This window comes from Struthio camelus, chromosome 1 (genome assembly GCF_040807025.1).
Source record: "Struthio camelus isolate bStrCam1 chromosome 1, bStrCam1.hap1, whole genome shotgun sequence".
NCBI classification, from domain to species: domain Eukaryota; kingdom Metazoa; phylum Chordata; class Aves; order Struthioniformes; family Struthionidae; genus Struthio; species Struthio camelus.
The window spans coordinates 127,580,750-127,605,735 of record NC_090942.1 but is presented as its reverse complement, the minus strand read 5'-3'; the positions used below and the strand labels follow the sequence as shown (position 1 = coordinate 127,605,735).

Here is a 24,986-nt window from a genome sequence, read left to right as displayed (position 1 = left end):
GGGTTTTGAATAGGCACACAAAAGTCTCTCTTTCCAAGTGCTGGTAACCTTTGTTCCCTTTCCATCAATTGTCCATACGCATATTCATGTGACATTTAACTCCAAGCAGTGCCTCCCAAACTCCATAGGTTGCCTGCAGAAGTGTCCTTAAGAAACAGATTGCTCTGCTGAAACATGATTATGTGTAAGCCTCTGCAACAGCATAATGCATAGTGAAAATTTAGAAAGAACTGTTGGCAGTCCCTCTCAGAAGTCAAACACAGAAATTTCTTCAGGAAATACCACAGGCTAATAGAATTATATAATAATCTGGGCACATTCTACCTGGTAATTCCCCATTAACATCCTCATAGCAGGCCAAATACAGTCTGCTACTCTGCAGTCATCTATGTTAGGGCAGCCTTGCCTGCAGACAAAGAGATTGGGAGTCTTCCTGAAGGGCTGTTCCCTGGACATATGGGATCAAATTCGAACGTAATTCGAGGACTAGCAAGTTTTAGAGCATGACAGACTGTGTAAGGGGAAGGTTGACTTTTCACAAGTCACCTTGTTTGGGGATCTTTCTTGTTTTACGATTTACAAGTGTCCTTCTTCCCTACCCCTGCGCCTCAAAGACAAGACTGGAGGTGAAAAGTTGTAGAAAGAACCTTAAAGCGGTCTTGGAGAGGCCAAAACTCTGAGATAAAAGAGTTAATCTCATCATTCCAGCTTACACTTTAACACAATTCATACATACAATTCCCCCCAGGTTAAGTAATCTAATATTTATTCTATGTAAGAGATGCCCCCTTGGCTGCAAGTCACGGCCCACTCAATGAGTTTAGGGAATGCCATAGCATTCATTTATACAGCTTGTGTCTCTTAATGTTACAAACTAAAACCAAACCAAAACAAAAATTGAAAGAAAAAAACACACTAAAGTGTTTATAATCTGTTAGATCAATGATCTGCTAACTTCAATTCTAAATATATCAATGTAACTCAAGTGGAACGGAAAAAACGAAGATTTTTGTATACTCCCATTAGATTAGAAATGCAGGCACTGCGTTAAATCAAGTTGAATTAGATACAGGACATTGCTTTAAAACTTCTACAAAACATAAGACAGACGTTTTCTTAAAAAGCAAGCAAGCATGGAAATGGTTAACATAACAAAAACCCAGAAAACATCTGCTTAGGATTTACTTATTCCCTCTTACCTTCTGTGCTTAATCCAGGACTTGAAGTGAATTTTGCTACATCGACAATCTTTACAGCAAACTGTTGCCCTGTTTCCCTGTTGATACATCGCCGCACAACGCTGAATGGACCCCTGAAATACACACAGACAAAAATCAGCAATAAATAATCCATTCTTTCCATTGTTTCTAAATGAACCACAGAATCCAACATATCATTCAATTATAGTATTTATATAGGAGCTATCATCACTCATCCTCGTTGCCCAATTAATTTTTAAAAAATGACTACAGATCAATGTAAAGAACACTTCAAGAACTTTCTATTTTTCTATATTAAAGAAAGCTCAAATATGTTCTCTTTTCCAGCCAGTTTAGAAAGGCTATACTCTGAGAAACCTTGTATAATACACTAGCACTATTACTAAATTTTAAATGGCTGCCATTTTGATACATAGTCAAAATGGGGAAAATGCATAAAATTATTGTAATTGAATTGCAAGCTTCCTAAAGTGCTTCTAATACAAGTAGTATCCATGGTTTATATACTAACTGATCACATTCTGCAGTCCTTATTCGTCTTCTGGAGTTCAAAAAGAAAATTTAACAGAGATTACTTCAGACTGACAGTACCAGGTGGAGTAAAAAGTAAAAAAAAAAAAAAAAAAAAAAAGGGGAGAGGCATGTTCTTGCTTTCAGTGCTAGACTAGAGTTAAGAAATTACTATTATCTGAAACAACTGAAAGGATATTACTTTAAAGTAATGGCAAAGCAACTAAAGCGTTGTCATGCTTTTTGTTTCCTTTAAAAAAAAATTAGCTTTATTTTCAGCTAATTTGACACCAGTAGACATGAATAACTTACAGCACTTTGAAATTCCACAAAAGCCTATCATTTTCTCTCTTCTTTAGTGCTTCAAGAACTCCATAAAATTACAGATATGGAAGATCTATTTAAACTAATTCAGACTGATATTAGTATCACATTAAACCTACTAAAAGTTAGTTATTTTTCAAAATCACATTTGCCAAAATATGAGCCAATACAATGGTACTCTAAGAAGTTCCACTTTAAAAATATCACTATTGAAATGCATACTTGGGGTGGGGTGGGGGATTCAATAGAGGATTTTAAGTTCCTGGTGCTTTAATTTAGAATATGAAATCTTCCATACTGTTATGTTAACAGACAGTAAAATCAGACAATTATGGCAGGTAAGGCACTCAGAGATGAAAAATTACTCTAATAGGTTAGGAAAATGAAATAAGATATTTTCAAGACTTCAACAGTTGTAGCAAAGTCAATCCTTTTTTGTTGCTACATATTCAATGACTGACATGCTAGTAGCTACAGACATTCATTCTAAAGTCTTCTCAAAAGGACATAAGGGTGGAAAGAGCCTGTGCTTGGAAATTCATCTATTGATTTCACTCAGCAGGTGACTGTTCAATAAAAGGTAAAATATAGCTTAAAAGATGGATTCTTCCATCCAGGTAGTGAACTGGAAGTTAGTTTATGGGTTTTTGAGCAATGACATTCCAAAGCAACCCATTTCTCCAAAATAAAAGGTTCCCTAAAAAGGAGAAAGGTCCAACTGAGGGCACTTACTCACAAACCCTTGTAACTTCAGCATTTAGGCAGTTTGCTACACTACCAAACCTGCAGTCTCAAAGTACAAAAATAAGATTTTAGCTCTTTAAAGAACATACTCCACAGTTTTCTTGAAATAGGTTGATTTCTGACAGAGTATGAATACCAAACCAGGCAATGAATGACAAACTAAACATTCAGATTCAAGAAAAACATTTATTAACATAATTACATACACGTGAATTATGTCACTACACTCAAACAGAACTACTTACGCAAGAAAACTTAAACATGCTCCTACTGTACGATCAAACTCGCCAGATGACTGTTTTCTCCCTATCTGTAATTAGACCCCACTATTACTTAGTATTTATAGTTAGTATGACCATCTTAAAAATACATTCAATAAAGACTTTAAATATATAGAACTCCCCTGACACCCGTAAATAAAAAGGTTCAACTAACTTAATTTGAAGAGCTGTTGACATAGAACTAAGTAACCTGTTACAAAAAAATTTCCATTTTACATAAATCAGTGTCACCTTATCTCAAGTTCCTGTTGACTATTATAGCACCTTTCAAAAGTACAATTGCTTTTAAATTGTGTAAAACCCATTTAAGTTATCATAATTTAAAAATATTTCAAAACCTAGACTACAGCTTCAGTATAATGTTGACAATACTCATTTTCATCCATAATTACCATAAATTCCTAGAAATTAAGTGCATTTAGTTAAAATAGAGTTTTTCTTTCTCAGTTTTCTTACACAAAATCTTTCTGAACATCTTAACTAATGTTTTTAGCATAATCTGATACAGAATTGCAGATAACTAGAGTGTAGAGAAACCGGATAGGTGCAGTATAGCCTTACAGATTAATAGGCCCGAATTCTGTTCATTCATGTAACTAAAGAGACCCTATGAATATAAATTTTTCCTCGCTGTTGACCGAGGTACTTCTAGATTTCCTGGTTTACTCAGCTCTGGGCTGGACCACTTGCCCATCCGCTTGAACATAAGCACAAACTTCTAGCAGCCAAGGACTGATAACTGGAGGGGGCAAAAAACAAAAAGGAATATTCAAACTGCAGCTCCAAAAAGGATCAAATTTGGGGTCACGCTTATCCTTCTCTCTCATACCTGTGGCTTATTTTTTCTCCCCTGGAACATTGTCTTTGAAAGGTCCTGGAGATCAGGAGAGGTGCCCGAGGACTGGAAGAAAGCCAATGTCACCCCAGTCTTCCAAAAGGGCAAGGAGGAGGAGCCAGGAAACTCCAGGCCTGTCAGCCTCCCCTCCATCCCGGGAAAGGGGATGGAACAGCTCCTCCTGGAGGACCTCACTAAGCATGTGGAGGACAGGAAGGTGATCAGGAGTAGTCAGCATGGATTCACCAAAGGGAAATCATGCTTGACCAACCTGATAGCCTTCTATGACGGAACGACTGGCTGGGTAGATGAGGGGAGAGCAGTGGATGTTGTCTCCCTGGACTTCAGCAAGGCTTTTGACACTGTCTCCCATCACATCCTCACAGGCAAACTCAGGAAGTGAGGGTTGGATGAGTGGACAGTGAGGTGGATTGAGAACTGGCTGGATGGCCGAGCTCAGAGGGCTGTGGTCAGTGGTGCAGAGCCTAGTTGGAGGCCTGTGGCTAGCGGTGTCCCCCAGGGGTCAGTCCTGGGTCCAGTCTTGTTCAACTTATTCATCAATGACCTGGATGAAGGCACAGAGCGCACTCTCAGCATGTTTGCTGATGATACAAAACCGGGAGGAGTGGCTGATACCTCAGAGGACTGTGCTGCCATTCAGAGATGGACCTGGACAGGCTGGAGAGAGGGGCAGAGAGGAACCTCATGGAGTTCAACAAAGGCAAGTGCAGGGTCCTGCACCTAGGGAGGCACAACCCCCTCCACCAGGACAGGCTGGGGGCTGACCTGCTGGAAAGCAGCTCTGCGGAGAAGGACCTGGGAGTCCTGGGGGACAGCAAGGTGACCATGAGCCAGCCATGTGCCCTTGTGGCCAAGGCGGCCAATGGTATTCTGGCCTGCATGAGGCAGAGTGCTGCCAGCAGGTGGAGGGAGGCGATCCTCCTCCTCTCCTCAGCCCTGCTGAGGCCTCACCTCGAGTGCTGTGTTCAGGCCTGTGCTCCCCGGTACGAGAGAGACCTGGAGCGAGTCCAGTGGAGGGCTGCGAAGATGATGAAGGGACTGGAGCATCTCTCCTGTGAGGAAAGGCTGAGAGAGCTGGGACTGTTCAGCCTGGAGAAGAAAAGGCCGAGGGGGGAATCTGATCAGTGCATATGAGTATCTGAAGGGAGGGTGTCGACAGGATGGGGCCAGACTCTTCTCCGTGGTGCCCAGAGACAGGACAAGAGGCAACCGGTGCAAACGGACACCCAGGAAGTTCCATCTGAACATGAGGAAAAACTCATTTACTGTGCGGGTGACAGAGCATCGGAAGAGGTGGCCCAGAGAGGCTGTGGAGTCTCCTTCCTCAGAGGCAATCAAAAGCTGTCTGGACACAATCATGGGCAGTGTGCTCTAGGTGACCCTGCTGGAGCAGGGGGGTTGGACGAAATGATCTCCAGAGGTCCCTTCCAACCTCAGTCATTCTGTGATTCTGTGATTAAAAACACTTTAGAACCCTGACTGGAGCAATCTGAATCCTGAATAATGTTAAGTTTGGGACAAAGCTAAGAAAGCCATGTGTACATAAAGTTACATATGCTAAGAACAACAGTAATAATCAGTCTGCAATGAAAAAAACTGGAGATGATAGTTCTCTAAATAAGCTCTAAATGTCTTAGGAACTTATCCAGTCACTTACGAGGCATTTTTGCAAGATAAAAATTGCTTCAGGAGACTGGAAACATTTATATCACAAATGAACATTCAAAAAATTAGCCATTTTATTCAAATTCCACACAAAAAAGATATAAAAATCATCATTATAGTTTTCATGGCCATATTTAAACTTATCTATGGTATTTACAGACCCTTATCTACTTAGAATAATGAATACCAAGACTCTTAAGTAAATCAAAGCAGCTGTAAGGCACAGAAAGCAAAAATTCAATAGTGCCCACTATGCACTCATTATATTAAAAATACACCAATCTGAAGTCTCATGTGGAAATCAGAAGAGATTTTTTAACGTAAATACTTGCATCTTGAAGTTACAGGCCTCAGGTACCCAACTTCTTCAAAACTAGCTCCCATATTGGAGCCTCAGAGAGCCTCAAAACTGTACACATTATGACTACATACTAGATGAATACATTCAATGAGAGAAGCTGCACAACAAAAGCTCAACGTTTCCAATTTTAGATGATTTGTTATTTCATGAATATTTAGAGCATTCATGAAAGGTACCCTCAGGATTGCTGGAACCTCTTACTGAAATTGACAGGGAGTATAAAAGGGAGAGAATAAGAGTTACAAGGTTACTTGTTGGAAGTTTTTCCGCTAGCTAGGTTGCATTTCCTTGCAAAAAGATAACTGTAAAACTCACTTTTAAGCAGATACTACCGCTTCCATGTGCCAATTAACAGAAAAGAACTTTTAAGTAAATTATGGTTGTAGCTTGCTTTTTTATATTTTCCTCATAGCTGTAATGAAACATTCTACAAATAATGTTATAAAAGCCCACAGTGATAATCTGTCATCTCAGCCAAAAATAATATCCACGTTTTCTAACACAGTAGTTTTACACCTTATTTGGAAGCTAAGTAACAAAGTCTTTCAGGCCACCCTCAATCTCAGCACTACATCACGCTTCCTCAGAGTCAGGAAAAGGCCTGACACGTTTTGATCTCTCAGGTGATGCAGGTGGCTATCCAACAGTTGTTTCTGCTACTGGGGAAGTGTGTATCCTCACTAAATGACAATTTCTCAGCCTATTACTCCTGCAGCTCAAATTATACAGATCTAGAATAGAGAGGTAAGAAGCAACTGTAGCTCTGGATACAGATATCAGAATTGTTACAGATACATTAGACAAATTTGTTCATTTATTAAAGCAAAGGAATAGGGTCGATTAAGTTGCATAATAAAATTTCATCCTATTAGAGTCACAGAAATTAAGAATTAACGCACAATTACTATGTAATATGTTTTGTGTTTCATTTCTCTCTCTGCTGCTCTTTAACAGACATACCTGCCGAGATGCACAATCCCTTGGTTTGTGACCCATCCTCCCTCCTCCATCCCTACCGTTCAAAATCTTTCACTGCAGTTAACATGCACAGAACAGACCACACTTGTTCGTTCAAAGTTTGAGAATCATTAAAGTGCTAGTAAGGACTGATTAATTTCTTTCACTGATATTTTGTCAGCATTGGCAGCAGCACATTTCACCACCTACAATACTTGGATTCCTACCTGCAATGTATAATCAAACAGCAAAACATATTTCAACTTTTTAAAATTGAAGTTGGGATGCATATTGCTTCTTGCCATCACAGACAGAAATCAAAATATTACAGAATGCTAGAATACAGTGTAGCAATGCATTATTATGCATGTTATTGACTAAATGTAGGCAATGAGAAAGCGGATAGGAATGCCAAAGAGATGCCTCATAAGCAGATCTTTTCACACTTAATTCTAGAGTTAGCAGGGCAGATCCTGATGTAACATTAAATTCGAGTGAAACTATTTTCTGGTAATTAGCTTTCCTGTCTAGCATTGAACAGTTACTTTTTATATCAACTTAGCAAGAATGTGAAGAAAAATCAATCATTAATTACTCTCTCCTTCAGCAAGTATAACATTAGAATTATAGAAGAATCCTAAAAATTTTAGACTCTGAAATCCTTATCATCTTGAGACCTCACTTTAAATTCTCTCATTTAGTGCACGCCATTAGGACTCGAAGGATAAAGTTCATATGTCGACTTTCTGTAAATGTTTTTTTGGAGGGACGAGAGGGATGGGCCTGAAATCTTGTCGATTTGTCTGTCTTTTACCTCCCTTCCCCTTTCCTCCAACTCATTTTGGTGTGTGAGAACAGGTTGTAACTAAAATACAACTTGTTCATTCCTAACAAGCACAAATAATTGCAGCTAGTAGCTACAGCTTGTTCCCTTCCCATGTCCTGAAGGGAGGGAGTTGTGACTTGTGGGAATGGAGTTCCACCTGACTTCTACCTTCTTCTGAATCCCTGTGGTTAAGAATTCCAAAACTTTGAAATTTTAAGTCATTTAAATATCATACCACCAACACTTCTGGCAATTTGCTTAGCATCTCTCCCAAATGAATTACGATTTTTCAGGAACTGAATATAAAACAGTACATTTTGGCTCTCAAATTCAGTTTCATTAACTTAAAAAAGTTAGACAAGTTGAATATTTTTGTCAGTAAATTCAAAAATAGTAAGCAAAATCTCTTCAAATGAATAGAATCTGCCTTCGAAAATAAGCTTTCATTTAGAGGAAAAAGGCCTTACATTCCTTTTCCTTATTTTAATAGAGCAGAACTATTAAGATCTTGAAACATGAAAGAAAGGTCTTAAAGCTACATTTAGTGCTTTATTAAACATTTAAAATTGAAGATCACTATATTCTAAAAGAGATGATGTCAGCATTAAGATAGTATAAATATGTAGAGATAAAATCATGTAAGGAAAACTGAACGTATCCAGAATTTTTCTCTTTTCTCATTTAAAGGGCTATGTACTTTCTTAGCTAAACCACAAGCAAGATCGCTTTGTACTTATGTGGTCTACTGCAGAGCTCAGTGGAACTGAAATACTGACTGCTGATGTGGATCAAAAGCCCAGTCATGGTCTTCCTTCTGACCTCCTACCCTTCTGGCAGTGCTCCTCCTGTTACAATGACATTTGAACCTACTTTTTCAGCCCTCCTTGAATCCTTATGCGAGGGAACAAATAAAAATGAAAATTAAAAACAATACTACACAACCACGTTCAGGGCTAAAAAGTTGGCAGAACTACAACAGAACAAGAGAGAGCAGACCTCCAGAGAGCATGCACCTGCACAACATTTTCTGTTTTCTTTAATTCTTTTTAAGCACACCATTTTTTCCCTCCATAAGAAGCTACAGAAAGAGTAAACCACTTATGTGCTTGTGAAAAGGAAATATGCCCCAAGAAAACCTGAGGGAATGTTTAGAATTTATATGATGTACTGAAAAATACTTATAACTAAGATTTCCTTATAAAGCTCAGAAGCTTGTTTACATGTTTTTGTCACCGTAAAGGCAAAACACTGGCAGCAAGAGCTCTCTTCTGCTACCATGTCTTTTCTACCCCCAGTCTGCAAGGAGGATAAATTATCCTTAACAGATCTGTAAGCAGTACCACCTGGAATAATACAATTGTGGCCTGTATTGTTTCCCCCCTATTAGGCAAAAAGGCAAGAATTTAACATTTCAGTCATTTTACATTGTGATATATCCCTTATCTACATTTATATACATAGAAATCTCCCAGGTATGCACATTTTGCACTAAGTACATGCTAATATTTTAAAAAGTGTTCAGTGTATCTATACTTTGTAAACAAATCTTACTTTACACTGACTGGCTGGGATAGTGAGGAAATGGGAAAGGAAGGTGGATGTTAAGGTAAAATACTCGCTAGAATGGGTGTTTTATCACAAGACAAAAATTTCAGCACCAGACACAAGCAACGTTCTTAGTGTGCAGGCAATCCAGAAAATATGTTAATGTTCACACATACTACAGCACCCTTCATCCTCAGAACTCTGTAATTATCAGTTAATGCTGACAATACCCTTTTAAGTTCTTCATTCTATATGCAGAATAAGAGAAGGAACGTGCGTAATAAATTTTGTCATAACATCTACTTGTTGCTGTCAAAAACAATACAACAACATTACTATTTCTTTTTATTTATTTTAAATAAAATGGCAGAAACACTGCCTCACTCCCTAGAAATAATCATTTGCAAATCATTATTTACCTTAGCATACAGAGGAGCAAATTTTGTTTTCAATCACTACTAATCAGTTTCACGGTCCTAAAAGAATTGGTCTAAAAGCTGCAGCTATAGCAGGAATAATAAAAATAACGGTACTTTGTTAAGTGTTATATGCTTTTCAGAACAGCATCAGACAGTAACTGCTGGGAAGCTTTCAGAGGCATGCTTCTACAAGCCACATGATAGACACAGAAGATTGAAGGTTTTTTACTGCAAGATTACAGTACATAATTTCAAATTCATGCCTGAAACATACTGAAGTATGATGCACCTTATTTTTCTGTTTTAACATTTGGTTACGGTTCACAGAAGAATTAAAAACGCCAGCAGATAGGTCAAGAGCATCAGTTGAAAAGCGTTAAAAAGCCCCGATCTTTTGCCCCTTTCTCAAGTGAAGAAAGATCTAGACAAAGAGGCAGTGAAGGAGATCAGAAAAAAACTTTTATAAAGTTAAATTACGTACAAAAAAAAAAAATCACTGAACAATGGGAAGAAAAACAATAAGAACAAATAAGCATGTTAAAAGAACATTTAAATCACATTAACAAAACAGCATACGTTAAAAATATTACATTTGGCTCCAAAAGAATAGAGAAAGGTTGTACTGTATCTTCAGTCTCATCAGCTAGAGACAGTGATTATTACTTTTCTTCCCTCCTATTCAGAGAACCATTTTATTCCATTTTGTTACTAGGCCTTGATCCGTCCCAGGTTGTGGCTGGCTTCGCAAGCATTTCTTTAGCAGTGGTACTGTCCTAACCAGCAACCCCACCAGCTATTCTAGTGTCCCGGAACCGCTTTGGTGTGGTGAACCAGATCAAAGAAGAAACAAAAGCCATCCGTCTGTCTCACACAAACCACTTCTGTGCGTGTGCGTGTTATTTTTTTCATACAGATCAGCTGCTTGATTTGGTTTAAAGTATGGCTTCCAAGAGCCACAAAGTCAGAAACATGAACAAATGGTAGGGCACAGCAGATGCTTAAGCAGCACAGCTACTAAAAGCGAATCCAGTTTCAGACCACAGTGATTCTTCTTTCACTCCTACAGTCCCCTGTACCCACAAAGCATATGTGCAGCCACACAGTGAACCAAAGGAACTGATCTGAGAAAGTCTTATTTGAATACACTTATATCTGGCTCCACTGTCCAAATTCTGTTCATCTCACAACTACAAGTGCTTTTGACAACACATTGCACAGAGTAAGATGAGGGAGATGAGAAAGGAGGGGACTATTTCAGCCAGGACTGCTTCCAAAAATTCCTTCACGAAATTACACCCTCAGGTGAACTTGCATGCATTAGCTGCTCCCTGCCATCAAAAGGAAAAAGACTCATCTTCCCTCGCACTCCTGCACTGTGTTTCTACATGCTCCCATATGCCAACCAAGGCTGCCATATGCCAATAAAACGGTTTTATTTTAATTTCCATCTTAAGATTATTAATGGCCATTTTTATACCTTAAGGTCCTTCTAGCAACACTGAGCTTAACATCCTACTTCCTCTTCTCTGTTTCTCATCCATTGATTTTGCCAAGCCTAACAAGACACACATTTTAAGATAGGCCCTCTCATTTCAGTATCTCTTCCCTGCACCTCTTACAGTTTTAATTTTTCTTAACAGGAGCAACCAGAACGGTGAGTAATATTCCAGGTGAAGTCTTAGGAAAGGCCTGCAAAAAGGAATGGTACTTTCTTTTCTGCTGGAAATACCGTGCCTGGTATATCCTGTACTTGCCTCTTCCACACCTGTATCATATGAACACCTAGTAGAGCTAGATTCTTCTTGTCAGTTGATTCTGATCAGTCATTCCTAGCTTATCACATTGTTACGAGTTTGTCATTCTCAAGTAAAAGATCCTCTGTTTGGAAATTTATCATTTCTATTACTATAGTCCTAATTTTTTTCTTTCTGTATGGAGTCCAGATCCTTCTCCGCAGCAATCATCCTCAAATGTTCCATCAAAAAGCATAATTTAATAATCAGGAGTGTTCAATTAAGTGTTTTTTTTTTTAAATAACCTGACACATAACCAACCCAAAATGATCTATGACAAACCTTCCCTATCTCAGTATTTCCCCTATGAATGCCCCCGTTTTCCTTTTGTCTTTAGTCCTCTATTTACCACCCTCACAATTGCTTCATTTTTCCGAGCCTCACTAAGCATGTTCTGTACAGTACATATAAACAGCCACACTGAAACCCACGTAAGAAAGATCTGCCACATTTTCTTTAGGAAAAATAAGTCTCCTACAAAAGTTGGAGCTCTCGGGTTAGTCTGGCATGATTTATTTTGATTAACAGGTGAATTTTATTTCACTACCCAATTATCTTTACATCTACGTATTTTTTCTTCCCCACCCTAAGTGTTTTAAGAATACAGTCTCTCTTGCTGAAGTTCAGCATCACCAACAAAACAAATATCTGAATCTAACCAGAATTCCTTCTGGTAATCAGTTCAAATCAAAACTGCTTCCTATATAGCTCAGAGTACTTAAATTTCGCTGGGAGATCTTAATTCAGTTTAATCATCACTTAAAATGGTAGTCTCATAAGTAATTCTGTGTGAATACCAATTCATAAGACCCTTTGGAACCAATGAAAATAAGTTACACAGGTCAGCGAGAGAGATAAAAGTTTCCAAATAAGAAAGTTTTCTGGTGTGGCACTGCTCAGTGAAGCACCTGCATCCCCAAAATCTTGATCCAGACAGACAACTTTCTGTATTTCTTTCATGCATTTCGCCTCTGAATTGCTAAATGCCTTAATGTGCTGCAATAATAAAAAGAAAAATATCCTGAAAAGAAAGCCTGTCTTGTATACATCTCAGAAGTATGCAGATTAGTTTTAAATCTCATAGGTTGTCAAGATCACAGATGAAGTGAAGAGAAACATAAATACTTGAGGTTTTCATGTACATAAGTTGGAAGACTTCCAGTATTCCAGAAATCAAATTTATGACTCAAATTGTCAGCCTTTAGAGTGATTCATAACATTTTATATTATGGAAGGATTAATGGGATTTATTAAGAATATTCAGCTAAATGTTAGGAAAAAATCCTCCTGGTCATGGTATTTATAGAAGGTTGCTGAATTCTCTCCCTGGGGAAGAAAGCCTAATCCTGAACTCTAACCTCTTGAAATCTGATGCTTTCAGCAATGTACTGGAATGAATAATCTGACACAGAGAAGATGAGAAAACTTCCATCTGGAAGTTCCAACTTTCTCTTCCATCTGGATATGTTCAGTTTTGAATAATAGCTCCTTGATAAAAATATTTTTATATATTCAATGCATATAAACTACTGTTCAAAGTCAGTTAGTTTCTTTTTATTAGTACAGACTGCATTTCAACAGCCTAGACATTTCTATGAAAACACAGTCTATCCCATTTGTAGTACTTCAGCCTTTTTCTAAATAAGTTATTTTTTAAATCTGTTTAGAGAGGTCATCTCTTTCTCTAATTTCAAAAAATAAAGACAATATGGCTACAAGAAAAACTTTTAAAACTAAATAGGGCTGCTCACCTTACTAAATACGGAAAGGTATATTGTTCTACAGTATACCAGGAAAATTAACCACTACTGTTTGTAAAACTAACAAATATGTTAAGAATTCAAATTTGAGATACCAGCTTCCTAAAAAACAATTTTTTATGAATTTTAAACTCAATTCTTCTCTTCCTGTGCTAACTTAAAGGTCACTCCTGAGCCTGTTCTTGTTATTACAGGAAGACTCTGCCACGCAAAATACCTCATATGAGAGACAGGACAATTAATCCTGTATTAAATAGAACTAGCTACAAGACAACTCTGTTTATATATTTATATATATATATAGAGAGAGAGAGAGAGAGAGAGCGCGCGCGCGTGAGAGACCACATCATGTATCAGCACTTCTGATTTTTTTTTTTTTTTGAAAAAGTCACAACACATTTTCTAATTGCTAAACATTTAGCAGAACTTTTAACAACCTTTGAGAGGAAACTATATGTAAAGGCATTACTTCAAAAACACATTTTTTCCCCTTTTCCTTAGAAAAAAGGAAAAGTTGTCTGGATCCCCTCTCCAGCCAGCTCTGAGGCACAGTTGCACTAACATCTGTGCCAGTACAAATGTGAGAACAGCACAGAGGTGGACCCTGGAATCATGAAATCAGAAGGAAGCTGAGAATATTGACTCCATCTCTGCATGGTCATTTAAGGTCCACATACAAAAAAATTCCTTAATCCTCCAAGGATTATTTGACTTTTGGGACGTTGACCAAAAACAGGAATTTGAACTCACAGGCCAGGTCAGGAACACAATTTATTATTTTATTAGTTTCCAGCAGCCCTTAATTTGTTTTATTCAAGGACTGGATAATGAAATGGGGCAGATGAGCAAAACCCTAAGTCCAAGGAGTAGATCTGTTTGTTTCGTTACATACTGGTAGATCAGCAAGCAAAGTCTAAGCGTTCTTTCGGCTGTGTCACTCTAAATTCAGATTAAACTAAAACCGATTTCAACTGCAGTGATAATCACAAGGGAATCCAAACCCTTGCTCTGGACCACTGAATCAAAGTCATTCCTTAATCAGTTTCAAAGCACCTAGCCACCTGCATGCTGATGTCCATAACCAAAATCTAATAGAAGCCCTGAAGAAAGAACTAGGAGACTGGTCAGTAGGAAACTTGCTGCTCCTCTTTGACTATAAGCCTTTCAGTAAGATCTACTAGCAGACTTAACATAATAAAATCCTATACTTGTTTGTTAGGTGTTCCCAAGCACAGCTTGCTTGGCTGCCACAAGCAGTTGGTGGCAGCAGCTACTGCTGTCACCAGAAAGGAGTCAATTTGGTACCAACTGTAGCAATTCAGCTTCCGGAGCTGTTCCAGGCCATACACGTATGAAGGAGAAAGCATATACTCACACCAACTCCCTTCTCCTTTAGCTCTTGCTACATTTTGAATGATGGCACGTTCTCCGAGTGATGAAAAATCCCAAGTCTTCAAACAATGAGGTTACAAATTTGAACAAAACTAGGATTTAGAGCTGTAAATTGCTTTTTGGACTAAACATACATGAACATATGCTACAGAATCCTACCATAGCACCTTATACTGCTGCTTTATACACGGTATTTCATTGTAAATTTAAGCCTACCCATATTTTTAGATGTACTGGGACTAGACAAAACAGAGCCAGATGTTAACTGATGAGAAAGGCAAGATTTAGGGAAAGGAAATAAAGAGAAGAGAGATGGCAGTGGAGGATGGAGAAAGAGGGGAAGAAGAAAACAAATTACCACATTTTTTTCTTCATTATGCTTCTCTATTCAAAATAATTCTAAAAAATGAGAACAGAAAAAGATAGAGTATATACTGCAGAGAATATATAGCGTATGCTCAACCATAGTAAGCAATTTCCTATTGTCAGAGTTTTTAAACAACAGTATAACCTTTAAAAGTAAGGTTGTAAGAACCTGATATCTGATATTTCTGATGAAACATATAAGCAGAAAAACAAAAAAACAAAAAACAACCAAGCCAACAAAAACAGAACCCAAAACTTTAATGAGAGCTTATCATGCTATTTACTTCCTTCAAACATCTGTCGAGGAATTTTAAGCCATGTGAACTGCATAACTGGCTGCACTGCTGGTGTTGGCAACAGAAATCTGGCTTGTAGGACCATGGCACTCTCTATGAGAATCGAGAACTGCTATGAAGAGAAGGGATCCACGCGGCGGGAGGAAAGCATCTTGTGCTAACAGGCTGGCCAGCCTGGTGAGGAGAGCTTTAAACCAAGAATGATGAAGGAGGGAGATGAGAGCAAACTCAAGCGAGGAAGCAGTGGACCAATCTGGCAAACCAATTGAGCACAGTGATATAGAAGGACCTTGGAATCAGCATAACAGGACTAAAAGGGACCATTTTAAGCATATGCACACAAATAAGGAAGCACCTACAGAAGAGCATGGGGACAGCTCTCATACCTTTTCTGGGCCATCAGTACAACTGTGTGCCTCTCCGAACTGCCTGTACACTAACGCATGCAGCATGGAGAATAAATAGGAGGAGTTAGAGGTTTGCATGCAGTGGTAGGGCTATGATTTCACTGGGATCGCAGACACAAGGTAGGATAGCTCACGTGATTGGAGCGGGAACAGGCTCTTTGGGAAGAAGAGGTCAGGACAGTGAGCTGCCCTTTATGTAAGAGAGCAGCTGGAACACATGAAGCTCTGCCTAGGGAAGGATGATGAGCCAGCTGGGAGCTTGTGGGTCAGGATTAGCAGGAAACCAAAATAGGTGATGATGTGGTCAGCCTCTGCTATAAACTGCCTGTTTGGGAAGTAGCAGTTCAGACCTTCAGACAACTGAGAGAAACCTCGTGCTAGTCCTTATGGGGGACTCCAACCATCCTGATAGCTGCTGGAGAGACAATACAGCAGGGCACAAGCAATCCTAGAGGTTTCTGGAGTGCGTTGATGAAAGCCTCCTGACAAAGGTGATCAAAGAGCAGATGAGGAGAGGTGCTGTGGTGGACCTCATACTTACAAATGAGGAAGAAATGGTTGGGGCTGTAAAGGTTGGGGGCAAACTTGGCTGCCATGACCCTGAAATGGTGGAGCTGAGGATCCTGCAAGGAGGTAGCAAGGCAAAAAGCAGGATCATAACCCTAGACTTAGCAGAGAAATGAGAGCAGAACATATACCTTTTGTAACTTACTAGCACACCTGGCTGAGTGTAAAAATCAAAGAAGAGAAACAATTACGGCAAATATAGAGCCATGAAAGAAAAAAAAAATGTCAGAAAGTAGCTTTGACACCTTGTAATGTCAGAAATGAAAGGAAATTTAGTCAAGCTGTTCTGTATTTAGTCATCTAGATACAAAGTCAACTTTTTCAGATAAGTGTCAGAGTAAGAATTCTGTTCAGAGCTTAATATTTTATTTTCCAACTTGTTTTAGCATCTCTGCCATCCCCAGATAAACTCTTCTAAAAGCCATGATTTCATTAGAAACTCAGAAAACCGCTGCAGATGCAAACTTTATTGACTGATAGTTCTGAACTGTTTTTACATTAGAATGAATAACGTGTGGTAACATATGTGGAGCAGTAATGCCTACCTACTATGAGGAATTCCTATTCCCAATTCCCTGGCAAAACTACAACAATAACATCTGAAGCACTCGTTCAAACTGTCAGCAATTTCAAGGAGATATCCAAACTGAAATTAGTGCTTCCATTAAGTTTCAGTTGAGGAAGTTGAAATATATTATCAATAAGATATATAGGTAGATAATGATATATGAGATAGACACACACATATACTACCAATGAAATAGATATTGATACATGAGTACACATGCACACACATTATCAATAGATATTGATATGAGTCCATATACACTCACACGCGAACCGTTAAAATGTGGTATGCCAAAGCAATTTCAAATAATATGTTTAAGTCAAATCTTTCACAAAAACTTTTGAAATCTAGCTTCCTCCTCGAGAAGAAAAAGTAAACTGAAATTTAAGAGCATCTGAAGCTATATTACTGAACTAGTATTAAGTAGTATAGATTATCTTCTGCGTATAATTATGTTAGAGTTCTTATTCTGCATAGCTGAAGCATGCAAGTTAATACATAGTCACAAGAGAAAGTTATCAGATAGAGTAAATCTATTTCACTCTGAGTAAAGCCTGATAAAAGCATCATTATATTTTAAGTTTTCAGTTGCATTCACTCTTCCTTAAAATGCAGATGTTTTTGGGATACATTTTCACTACATTAATAATAAGACTACATATTTTAATTATTCTAGCATACCAACACAAAAACTTCTAGCACAATGGGTTGACAATGAGAACAAAAATTAATAATTTGAGACCTTATATTAAGTTTGGTAATGACCAGAAGCATGTATGTAGTATGTACTAAAGCATGTATTAAAGCAAGTATGTACTGAAGCATGTATTTACTATGTACTAAAGAAACTGCTGAGATTCTACAACAGTTTAATCCATCTGTAAAAGTCAGAGTTGAGTAAAATGCAGTCATAGATCTTAGTTTGCTAAAATACAGAAAAGTGTTCATGTCTATGAAGCACCGCAAGATTTAGCTTCACATAACTGCAAAAACAATGCAATTGGATTGATTTTCGTACCTTCTGTCAGCCTGTTAGTGATGAAACCCTTTTCATTAGTTGTTCTTTGACTCTTTTCACCCATTAACTAAAGTGTAAGGAACAGGGTGTGGAGGGGAAATAAAGGATTTTCTTGTTTCTTCAAGAAAGTTAAAAACTTAAATCCCAATATAACTGCAAACTCAGCATGTTACTGAAATTTACCAGGCCTACTGGCAATTACTGCTGTGTAATTCTCAAGAATAACTGTCGTTAGAGTACAGAAACTCTTCCTTCTCCCTTCTTGTTATGACTCCTGCATTTATCCCTCACAAATTAAGAGCTAAATAGCAATACAAAAAGCCCATGTTTGTTTGGCAAAGTCTATATTCCTGAATTATTACAGATACTTTCCCTTTATTCTATTTTAGTCAACAGTAGATTTAGATTTTTTGGTGAGAATGGAAAGTTCAATCCTCCTCTGTTTCACCACCCATCTTACCCATCCACTGACAAGACTGTAGCATCAGATCACAATATTACAGAGGATGATACTAAAAAAATATTTTATTCAACATTTTTATGTTGTGTTTATGTCAGATCTTTACCTAGAAATAGCATGCACTGGGTTTAAGTTAAAAAAAAAAAAAAAAACAAAAAACAAAAAACAAAAAACCCCCTCCAACCCTCTATAGATAGTAGAAATGGAACAGCAGAACACACTTAGAATACAGACTATTTTCAACAGCTTATAGTTGTTTAAGTCCATAGGCAAGATTGCACAAAATTATCCGAGTCCTGGAGAGGTCTCATTTCTGAAGCTCTTTCAGTAAAAGTGAACTAGAGGTTTTGAAAATTAATCATGCTTCTGTGTTGATGTGCATAGCTATTCATAAAAGTACACTGTAGATAATGCAATAATATCTGGGTATTCTTTTTACCTCCTGCCAGGTAAACCTGTGCTCCTTCACCTCCTGATACTTTGGGAGGTGTGTGCAGGGCTATAATATTGGTAGGTGACAAACTTCTATACAGCAGAATCCCCATAATTTTTTTTTAATTTCTCTAAAAATCTAAAAACTTTAAAAGCAGTAGTATAATGTGCCTAAGTTTCCAATTACCATCGCTTGATCTACTGAGGCCAAGTAAGACCTCCCTCCACTTTTACGGAGAGAAAATAGATGTTTATAGAGTTTCTCATTTGCAATTTAAGGAGATCTATAATATTCACCAAGGCAGGAAAAAAAAATAGCTCCTGTGCTTTTCACATACCAGGATAAGAAATACAGGTTTTACAAATTCACCAATGAAGAGAAAATACAAATGAACGACGCTTAACTCCTCCTGTGAAAGAAGGGAAAAGGATATCACATCTGACATCATCATGTCAACCTCACTTAGGAATTACATGCAAAAGGCAAACCGAGGCATTACTATGACTTAAATTAAGTCATACAAAGTTCGTTTCTAAATAAAAGAACGACGCATAAATGGTGAAGGTGAAAGGTAAAGAGGGAGATGAACAAGGCAGAACAGAGAAAGCAATACTGTTTATCCAACCAGTAGCAACTCTAAAATTAAAAGAGGATGTTAGAACTATTTTTGACTACATACTGTTCGTGTCATGACTATAAGAGCTACCAGTCCCAAATCAAATGGGTCTCAGAAAAAGAAAACAAATGGGTCTCAGAAAAAGAAAACAAAATATACTCCTTTTTCAGGAACTTCTTACTTTTTGCAAAAGGTATATTAAAAGTTAGAAAAAAAAATGGCTTTCTATACAGCATCAGATTACAATTTGCTCTGGCCTTCTTAATATTAGAAGAATTTCACTGCACACTCAAAATTCTTCCCTCCTGCACAGTCCTGAAGTTTGACACAGCCATGACAGTTGTTCTGTTATTCACCTTACGGCACCCAAAATTACCATGTGGTCTAGAAAGCGCTAGACAAAGCTCCTTCAGCAATCAGCTAACATTGCTTTATGGAGGCAAGTGCCTAATGGAGACACTTTCTATTAGCAAGAGCTACAGTTTCAATATATTATTTTCCCCATATATTCTACTCATTTGTAACATTTTTATAAAAAAGATTTCCATAAAAGCTAGACACTCAAAAAAGTGAAAATCGGGGGGGGGGGGGGAGGGGAGGGAGGTGGGAGAGAGTGCAGGTTATTCACTACTTCTCAATTTTAAGCTGATTGCTTGCCTTATATGTAGCATCATCTTTCTTTGTATCTGAAGATGAATTTATGCCACAATTAAGTGGTTAAACATTATACTATGACTGAATGACAAATATGTTAAATAGTGTTCATAATGCAATAAGGCTCAGAAATATTCCTATTATATCTGAAGAGAAGTCTTTCAAGACTGGGTGCTCTGCCAGGAACTTTCTTTCACAGAAATAACCAGAAAGTAGGTTATATATTGGAAGGACTGTAGGAACAGTAGCCTACTGCTAGCTGTCAGGGGCCTCTAATGCCCTTTTACAATTACACTCTCGCCAAACATAGACTGGACTATTTACAATCAACCACTGGGCATACTGAATCTCTGTCTACATAGCAGGTCTGTCTGCCCTTTACAGTGTTGTGAGAGGACAAGGGCCCCTCCTCAAGGCAAGAATAAATTGAGAGATTCAAGCTGACCAAAAATGTTGAATTTCCTACCGCTGTGCCACTGTGCTCTTTCTTCATCAACCGTCTTGGAAGCCTGCCCTTTTGTTCATACCTTCAGCAAGTGGAAGTGTTTTAAAAAGTTATGAAGCTGCTAACATCTTTGTAGTTCCAATAGCTGTTATCCACAATAGCTCAATCAAGCTTAACACTTGCAGAATAACGAGTTCCTCTCAGGAAAAATTCAGTCAGTTCTTCTAGCTTTGAAGAGGCAAGTACTGGCTTACCCATAAGAAGTTTATATGTAAAAAACAGCTCTTAGGTATAAAGAGTTTTTGAAATGCAAGTTCCAGGTTCTGCAAGTATCTGCAGCTCTGATCACCTCCTTGCCTCTATGGCCACCTCTCCCACCACTGAGAAGTGGCTTTTTCAAGCAGTATATTCAGAGTTTTAGCAAACATAGCTTAAATATTAATGAAATGATCTATGGCCATAGCATATTTAGCCAATTAACTATCCAGAAATTACAACAAAAGGTTATTTCTGGATATGTAATTAGCAATGCTGTGATGTAATGCCTAAGCATGATTTGGTACTATATTTCTCAAGACTAAAAATAATCCCTATATGAACTTGAGATGTTTGTACATGTTATAGTTCAGACTGTTTCTTCAAACATAAAACATAGATTGTAAATATTTTCACTTTATTTAAAAGCATATTTTCTGCCCTCATTGCTTCAAAGAATGAGCAGATTATAAATTGTTACTAAGTAGATTAAAAAAAAGTATAAACATTTTAAATACAGGCCTTACAATAATTTAAATATAATTTAGATACTATATTGGGCCAAAAATAAATAGCACCAATTAAAAAAGCCTGTTACTTAACACAAAGAACTTCAGTTTAAGGAATTTTGTGCAGCTTCCCATGCTAGACCAGCATGTATCTCCTTTACACACAAAGGGATTATTTTTGCCACACTTCAACAACACTGTCACGTGCTCTACTGCACCTCCACACCTTTTTCAAGAGCAGAAAAGCCATGAAGACTTCAAAAGTGACTCCAGTTGACACTTGGACTGTTTGCTGATTGCTTTAAGCTGAACTACATGTTACAGGTAGTCATCAAAAGAGGAGATCCTGCCCTTCCAGGCATGCACTTCTGTCAGGCTCCTTATGTTGCAATTGGCAATTGTGTAGCCAAAGGGGTAAGCTAGGTAAAAAAAAAAAAAAAAAAAAAAAACCTTACCTAGAGAAAGATAACTCACCACAAAGAACTGATCTCTCATGAGTTAGTTTTCAGTTCTCTACTGGCAACAGGAGGGATCACTTCTTTCAGTAGCAGTTGTTACTTAAATCAGCTTAAAACAAGGAAATGAAAGCACGGCTCTAGTGCTTGTCAGCGCTAAAGGACACTGCTAGGGAAAACAGAAGATCTTTGGATCTATACTAATAAAACATCTTGAAGAGTGTTATTTACAAAACCTTTTTTTTTAAACTGATACTCTATTTTACACAAATCAAAATTACATCGCCTGCTATCTCTGAGATTACTCTAGCCAGAACCTTAATTACAACAGTAAAGTTAAGATCTCACTGGTATAGAAGCAATATTGATGTTCCATCAATAATGTTCTGTCGTAAGTTCATTTGCCTTTGCCTAAGATTTAGATTCAAAGAATTAACCAATTGTTTAAAATCACTTTTAAATTAGCTGAGAAACAAACAATACAAAAGCCTGGAACAAAACTTTTCTACTGTTCTTACACAGAGACAGAAAAATAACCAGCAAATCCTGATATAGTTTAGTATTAAATTAGATCATATAAAGATTCTCTCCATAACCTGTTTCATTCTCAGTAAGATAACCCACATTGCACTTCCATCATTATATAAGTTCAGAGGTTATATTAAGCGTAACACCTTCCTGAAATAGCCTTTTAAGCCATATGCCAAATGTGGCTAACAATTTTTTTTTTTTTTTTAAATGAGCAGTATTTGGTTTACAACTGTTGAGAATGAATGGTGTTTCATTTTCACACCAGTATATACTACATACCCTTTATTTTCACCTACTATAACACACTGACAAGTAAAACCTTTTCAGAACAGAAAAAGAAATTATTTTTGACAGTTACATATAATCAATTATTATAAACAGACAACAATAACTATAAACTGTTTAACTCAGCCTATTGCACTTAAAAGAGCTGTTGCTTTTTACTGCTAAAGTAACTGAAGCCCGAGTCAGCCTTTAATGTATAGTAACAAGCAGATTATCTTTCTAAACAATCTCTGCAATAACTTCACTCTCAAGCAGAAACACATATATAAAACAATCCAGTGTTTTTTTCCACATAATTCAGACCACCTGCACTTCTATATCTCTTACCACACTTGCTTTTTACCTGTAAAATGTATTCGAATGTATATGCTTCATTGTACAAGGTCATACCCCAGACTGACTCAGCTAACTAAACACCACCAATCCTGAAGGTTCAGTTGACCCTCAAGATGTATTGTCCTTATTTAATTCTGACCAATTTCTAATCAGCTACACAATTCATCACATTATCGTCTCAAAAAATGAAAGCAAACTGAGAAAAAGGCCGGTAACACTACAGAACGTTGAACTACACAATGCACAGTACCTCACACTGCAGTATTTTGTTCTGCCATTACAAGACAAGCCAAGTACATATTAAATCTTCTCTTCACATCCGTGCTGATGCCTCTGATAATCAAGTTTGTGGGGGTCTTAATGCACATCACAGCGAACAGGTGGAATGTCATAAGTCAAAAGCTGTTCTCTCTTGTATTGGACTGCCTGCTAGATTCTCTCTGATCCCGGTACAAGTCAGTCATGCTCACACATAAAGTAGCATAGAAGAGTTTCCCTGGAGAAACTGGAGTAAGCAACTGTCTCCATCAATTTTTCTAGATGCTGAACTGCCAGGTAAAAGTTACAGCATTTATATCTGCCAAGACAAACTTCAAGATGAACAAAAGAACAGATTACTGAATTTTGTTCAAAGTGTAGCCTGACTAGCACACAAGGCAGCAGTGAGCTACCTCGAGCCCAAATCGCAAAAGATCGTCAGTTTGAAAGTTCTTCTTTGTCACTACTAAAAGCAGCCAGGAACAGTTTTGAAGCTCTTTACTTAAGAGGTGACCAATTTCTACATTCTCAAGTATCACTTTCACACCCTGATAATCATGCCAGACTGATAAACCACAGGTGCAAGACACCTGTGAGCAGTTGAGCCAATAAATACCACTAAACCCACCTGTAACCCAAGAGCAGCATGCCCAACTTTGGATAGGCTGTCCTATATCAGCATTTTCCAGAGCTAAACAAAGCTAGGACAACAGATCTGGCCTTTGGTACGCCATTTGGCTATGCAGGTTTATTTAACCTAAAAGCTGTCAAGTCACTTTCTTGCTTTTATCCACACTACCTTTCAGAAGTTAAAAGCAGTTAATCCACATCGCAGCATAAGGCTTGAACCTGCCCAGTGCCACAGAGAGGTCTTGGAACGCAGGTGCGCTGTCCCCCAGCAGGCCTGCTCTCCACTGAAGGCCTGCCCAAACACACACGCACACCAGTTTCATGTCAGTAAGAAGCCACGCTCTGGCAATGTAAGACAATGCACAATTTGTCTTTAAATGAAGGGTAAGCTCTTTCCACTCATGTGAATAGAGCACGAGTAATAAATTTTTCACCTTTGTTTTTCTGATTTCAGTTATGCCCAAAACATGAAGAGGTTCAAATCACTCCAAGCTAACCAAATCAAACCCATGTGCTTTCCTCTGTAGAAAGCAGGGGTATGCTGAAACTAATACGAGCAGAAGCTGGTTATCTATCCCCTTTCCCATCCCCTTCAGAGCAGCAATAGGCCCCCATCTTTAAATGGCAGTATTCAGATACTTAAAGTAACATAACCACTACCACACCCTACAGCCCTTATACTTTATTAATATTGCAATCAAATGCTTCAAAATGTTTCAATAAATCAATTTGTACCAAGAGCTCAACAGCATACATATTCAAAAAGACAGAAAAGATAGACAACTTAAGGTACAAAGCCATTTGTCAGTTCACTAGAACAGCTAAAACAGAACACCACCTCTAGCATCAAAAAAAAAAAATTTCAAATTAGGTAACATAGGTTAAGTTTATGTTAACAAGAGATGTGGTGCAATAGAAATAGACTAGTAGAGCAGAAGTGTACTGAGGAACCAAATGCTCACACTAACATGTGTTTTCAGTGATTTTCCTCTGAAACACCTCTCATCTGGTCCCACGGACTGAATACCTCGTAGCTGGAGCGCATCAGGCTAAACTGAGGTCTGAAGGGATGCTTCATTCAAAATAATTCAGTTCATACGCTTTGAGATCACTCTACTATAGGAAACACAGCAAAACACATTAAGGTGGAACGATCAAGAGACTTAAATGAGAAGTGCACTCATGATCTGAAATAAAACATCGGGCTTACAACCGTATTGCGAATTGGCTGAGTTCAAAGAATT

The 24,986-nt window shown here is 37.9% G+C and overlaps 1 protein-coding gene across 11 annotated transcripts in view; it reads right to left on the bottom strand.

The window, feature by feature from the left end:
- CASK (calcium/calmodulin dependent serine protein kinase) overlaps positions 1-24,986 on the bottom strand; it is a 242,401-nt gene that overhangs the window by 180,246 nt on the left and 37,169 nt on the right. For all 11 annotated transcript variants that reach the window (XM_068916232.1, XM_068916242.1, XM_068916252.1 and 8 more), the window contains exon 2: positions 1,200-1,312. In XM_068916232.1, coding sequence (XP_068772333.1) covers positions 1,200-1,312 — 113 coding nt within the window. The remainder of the gene's footprint in view (positions 1-1,199; positions 1,313-24,986) is intronic.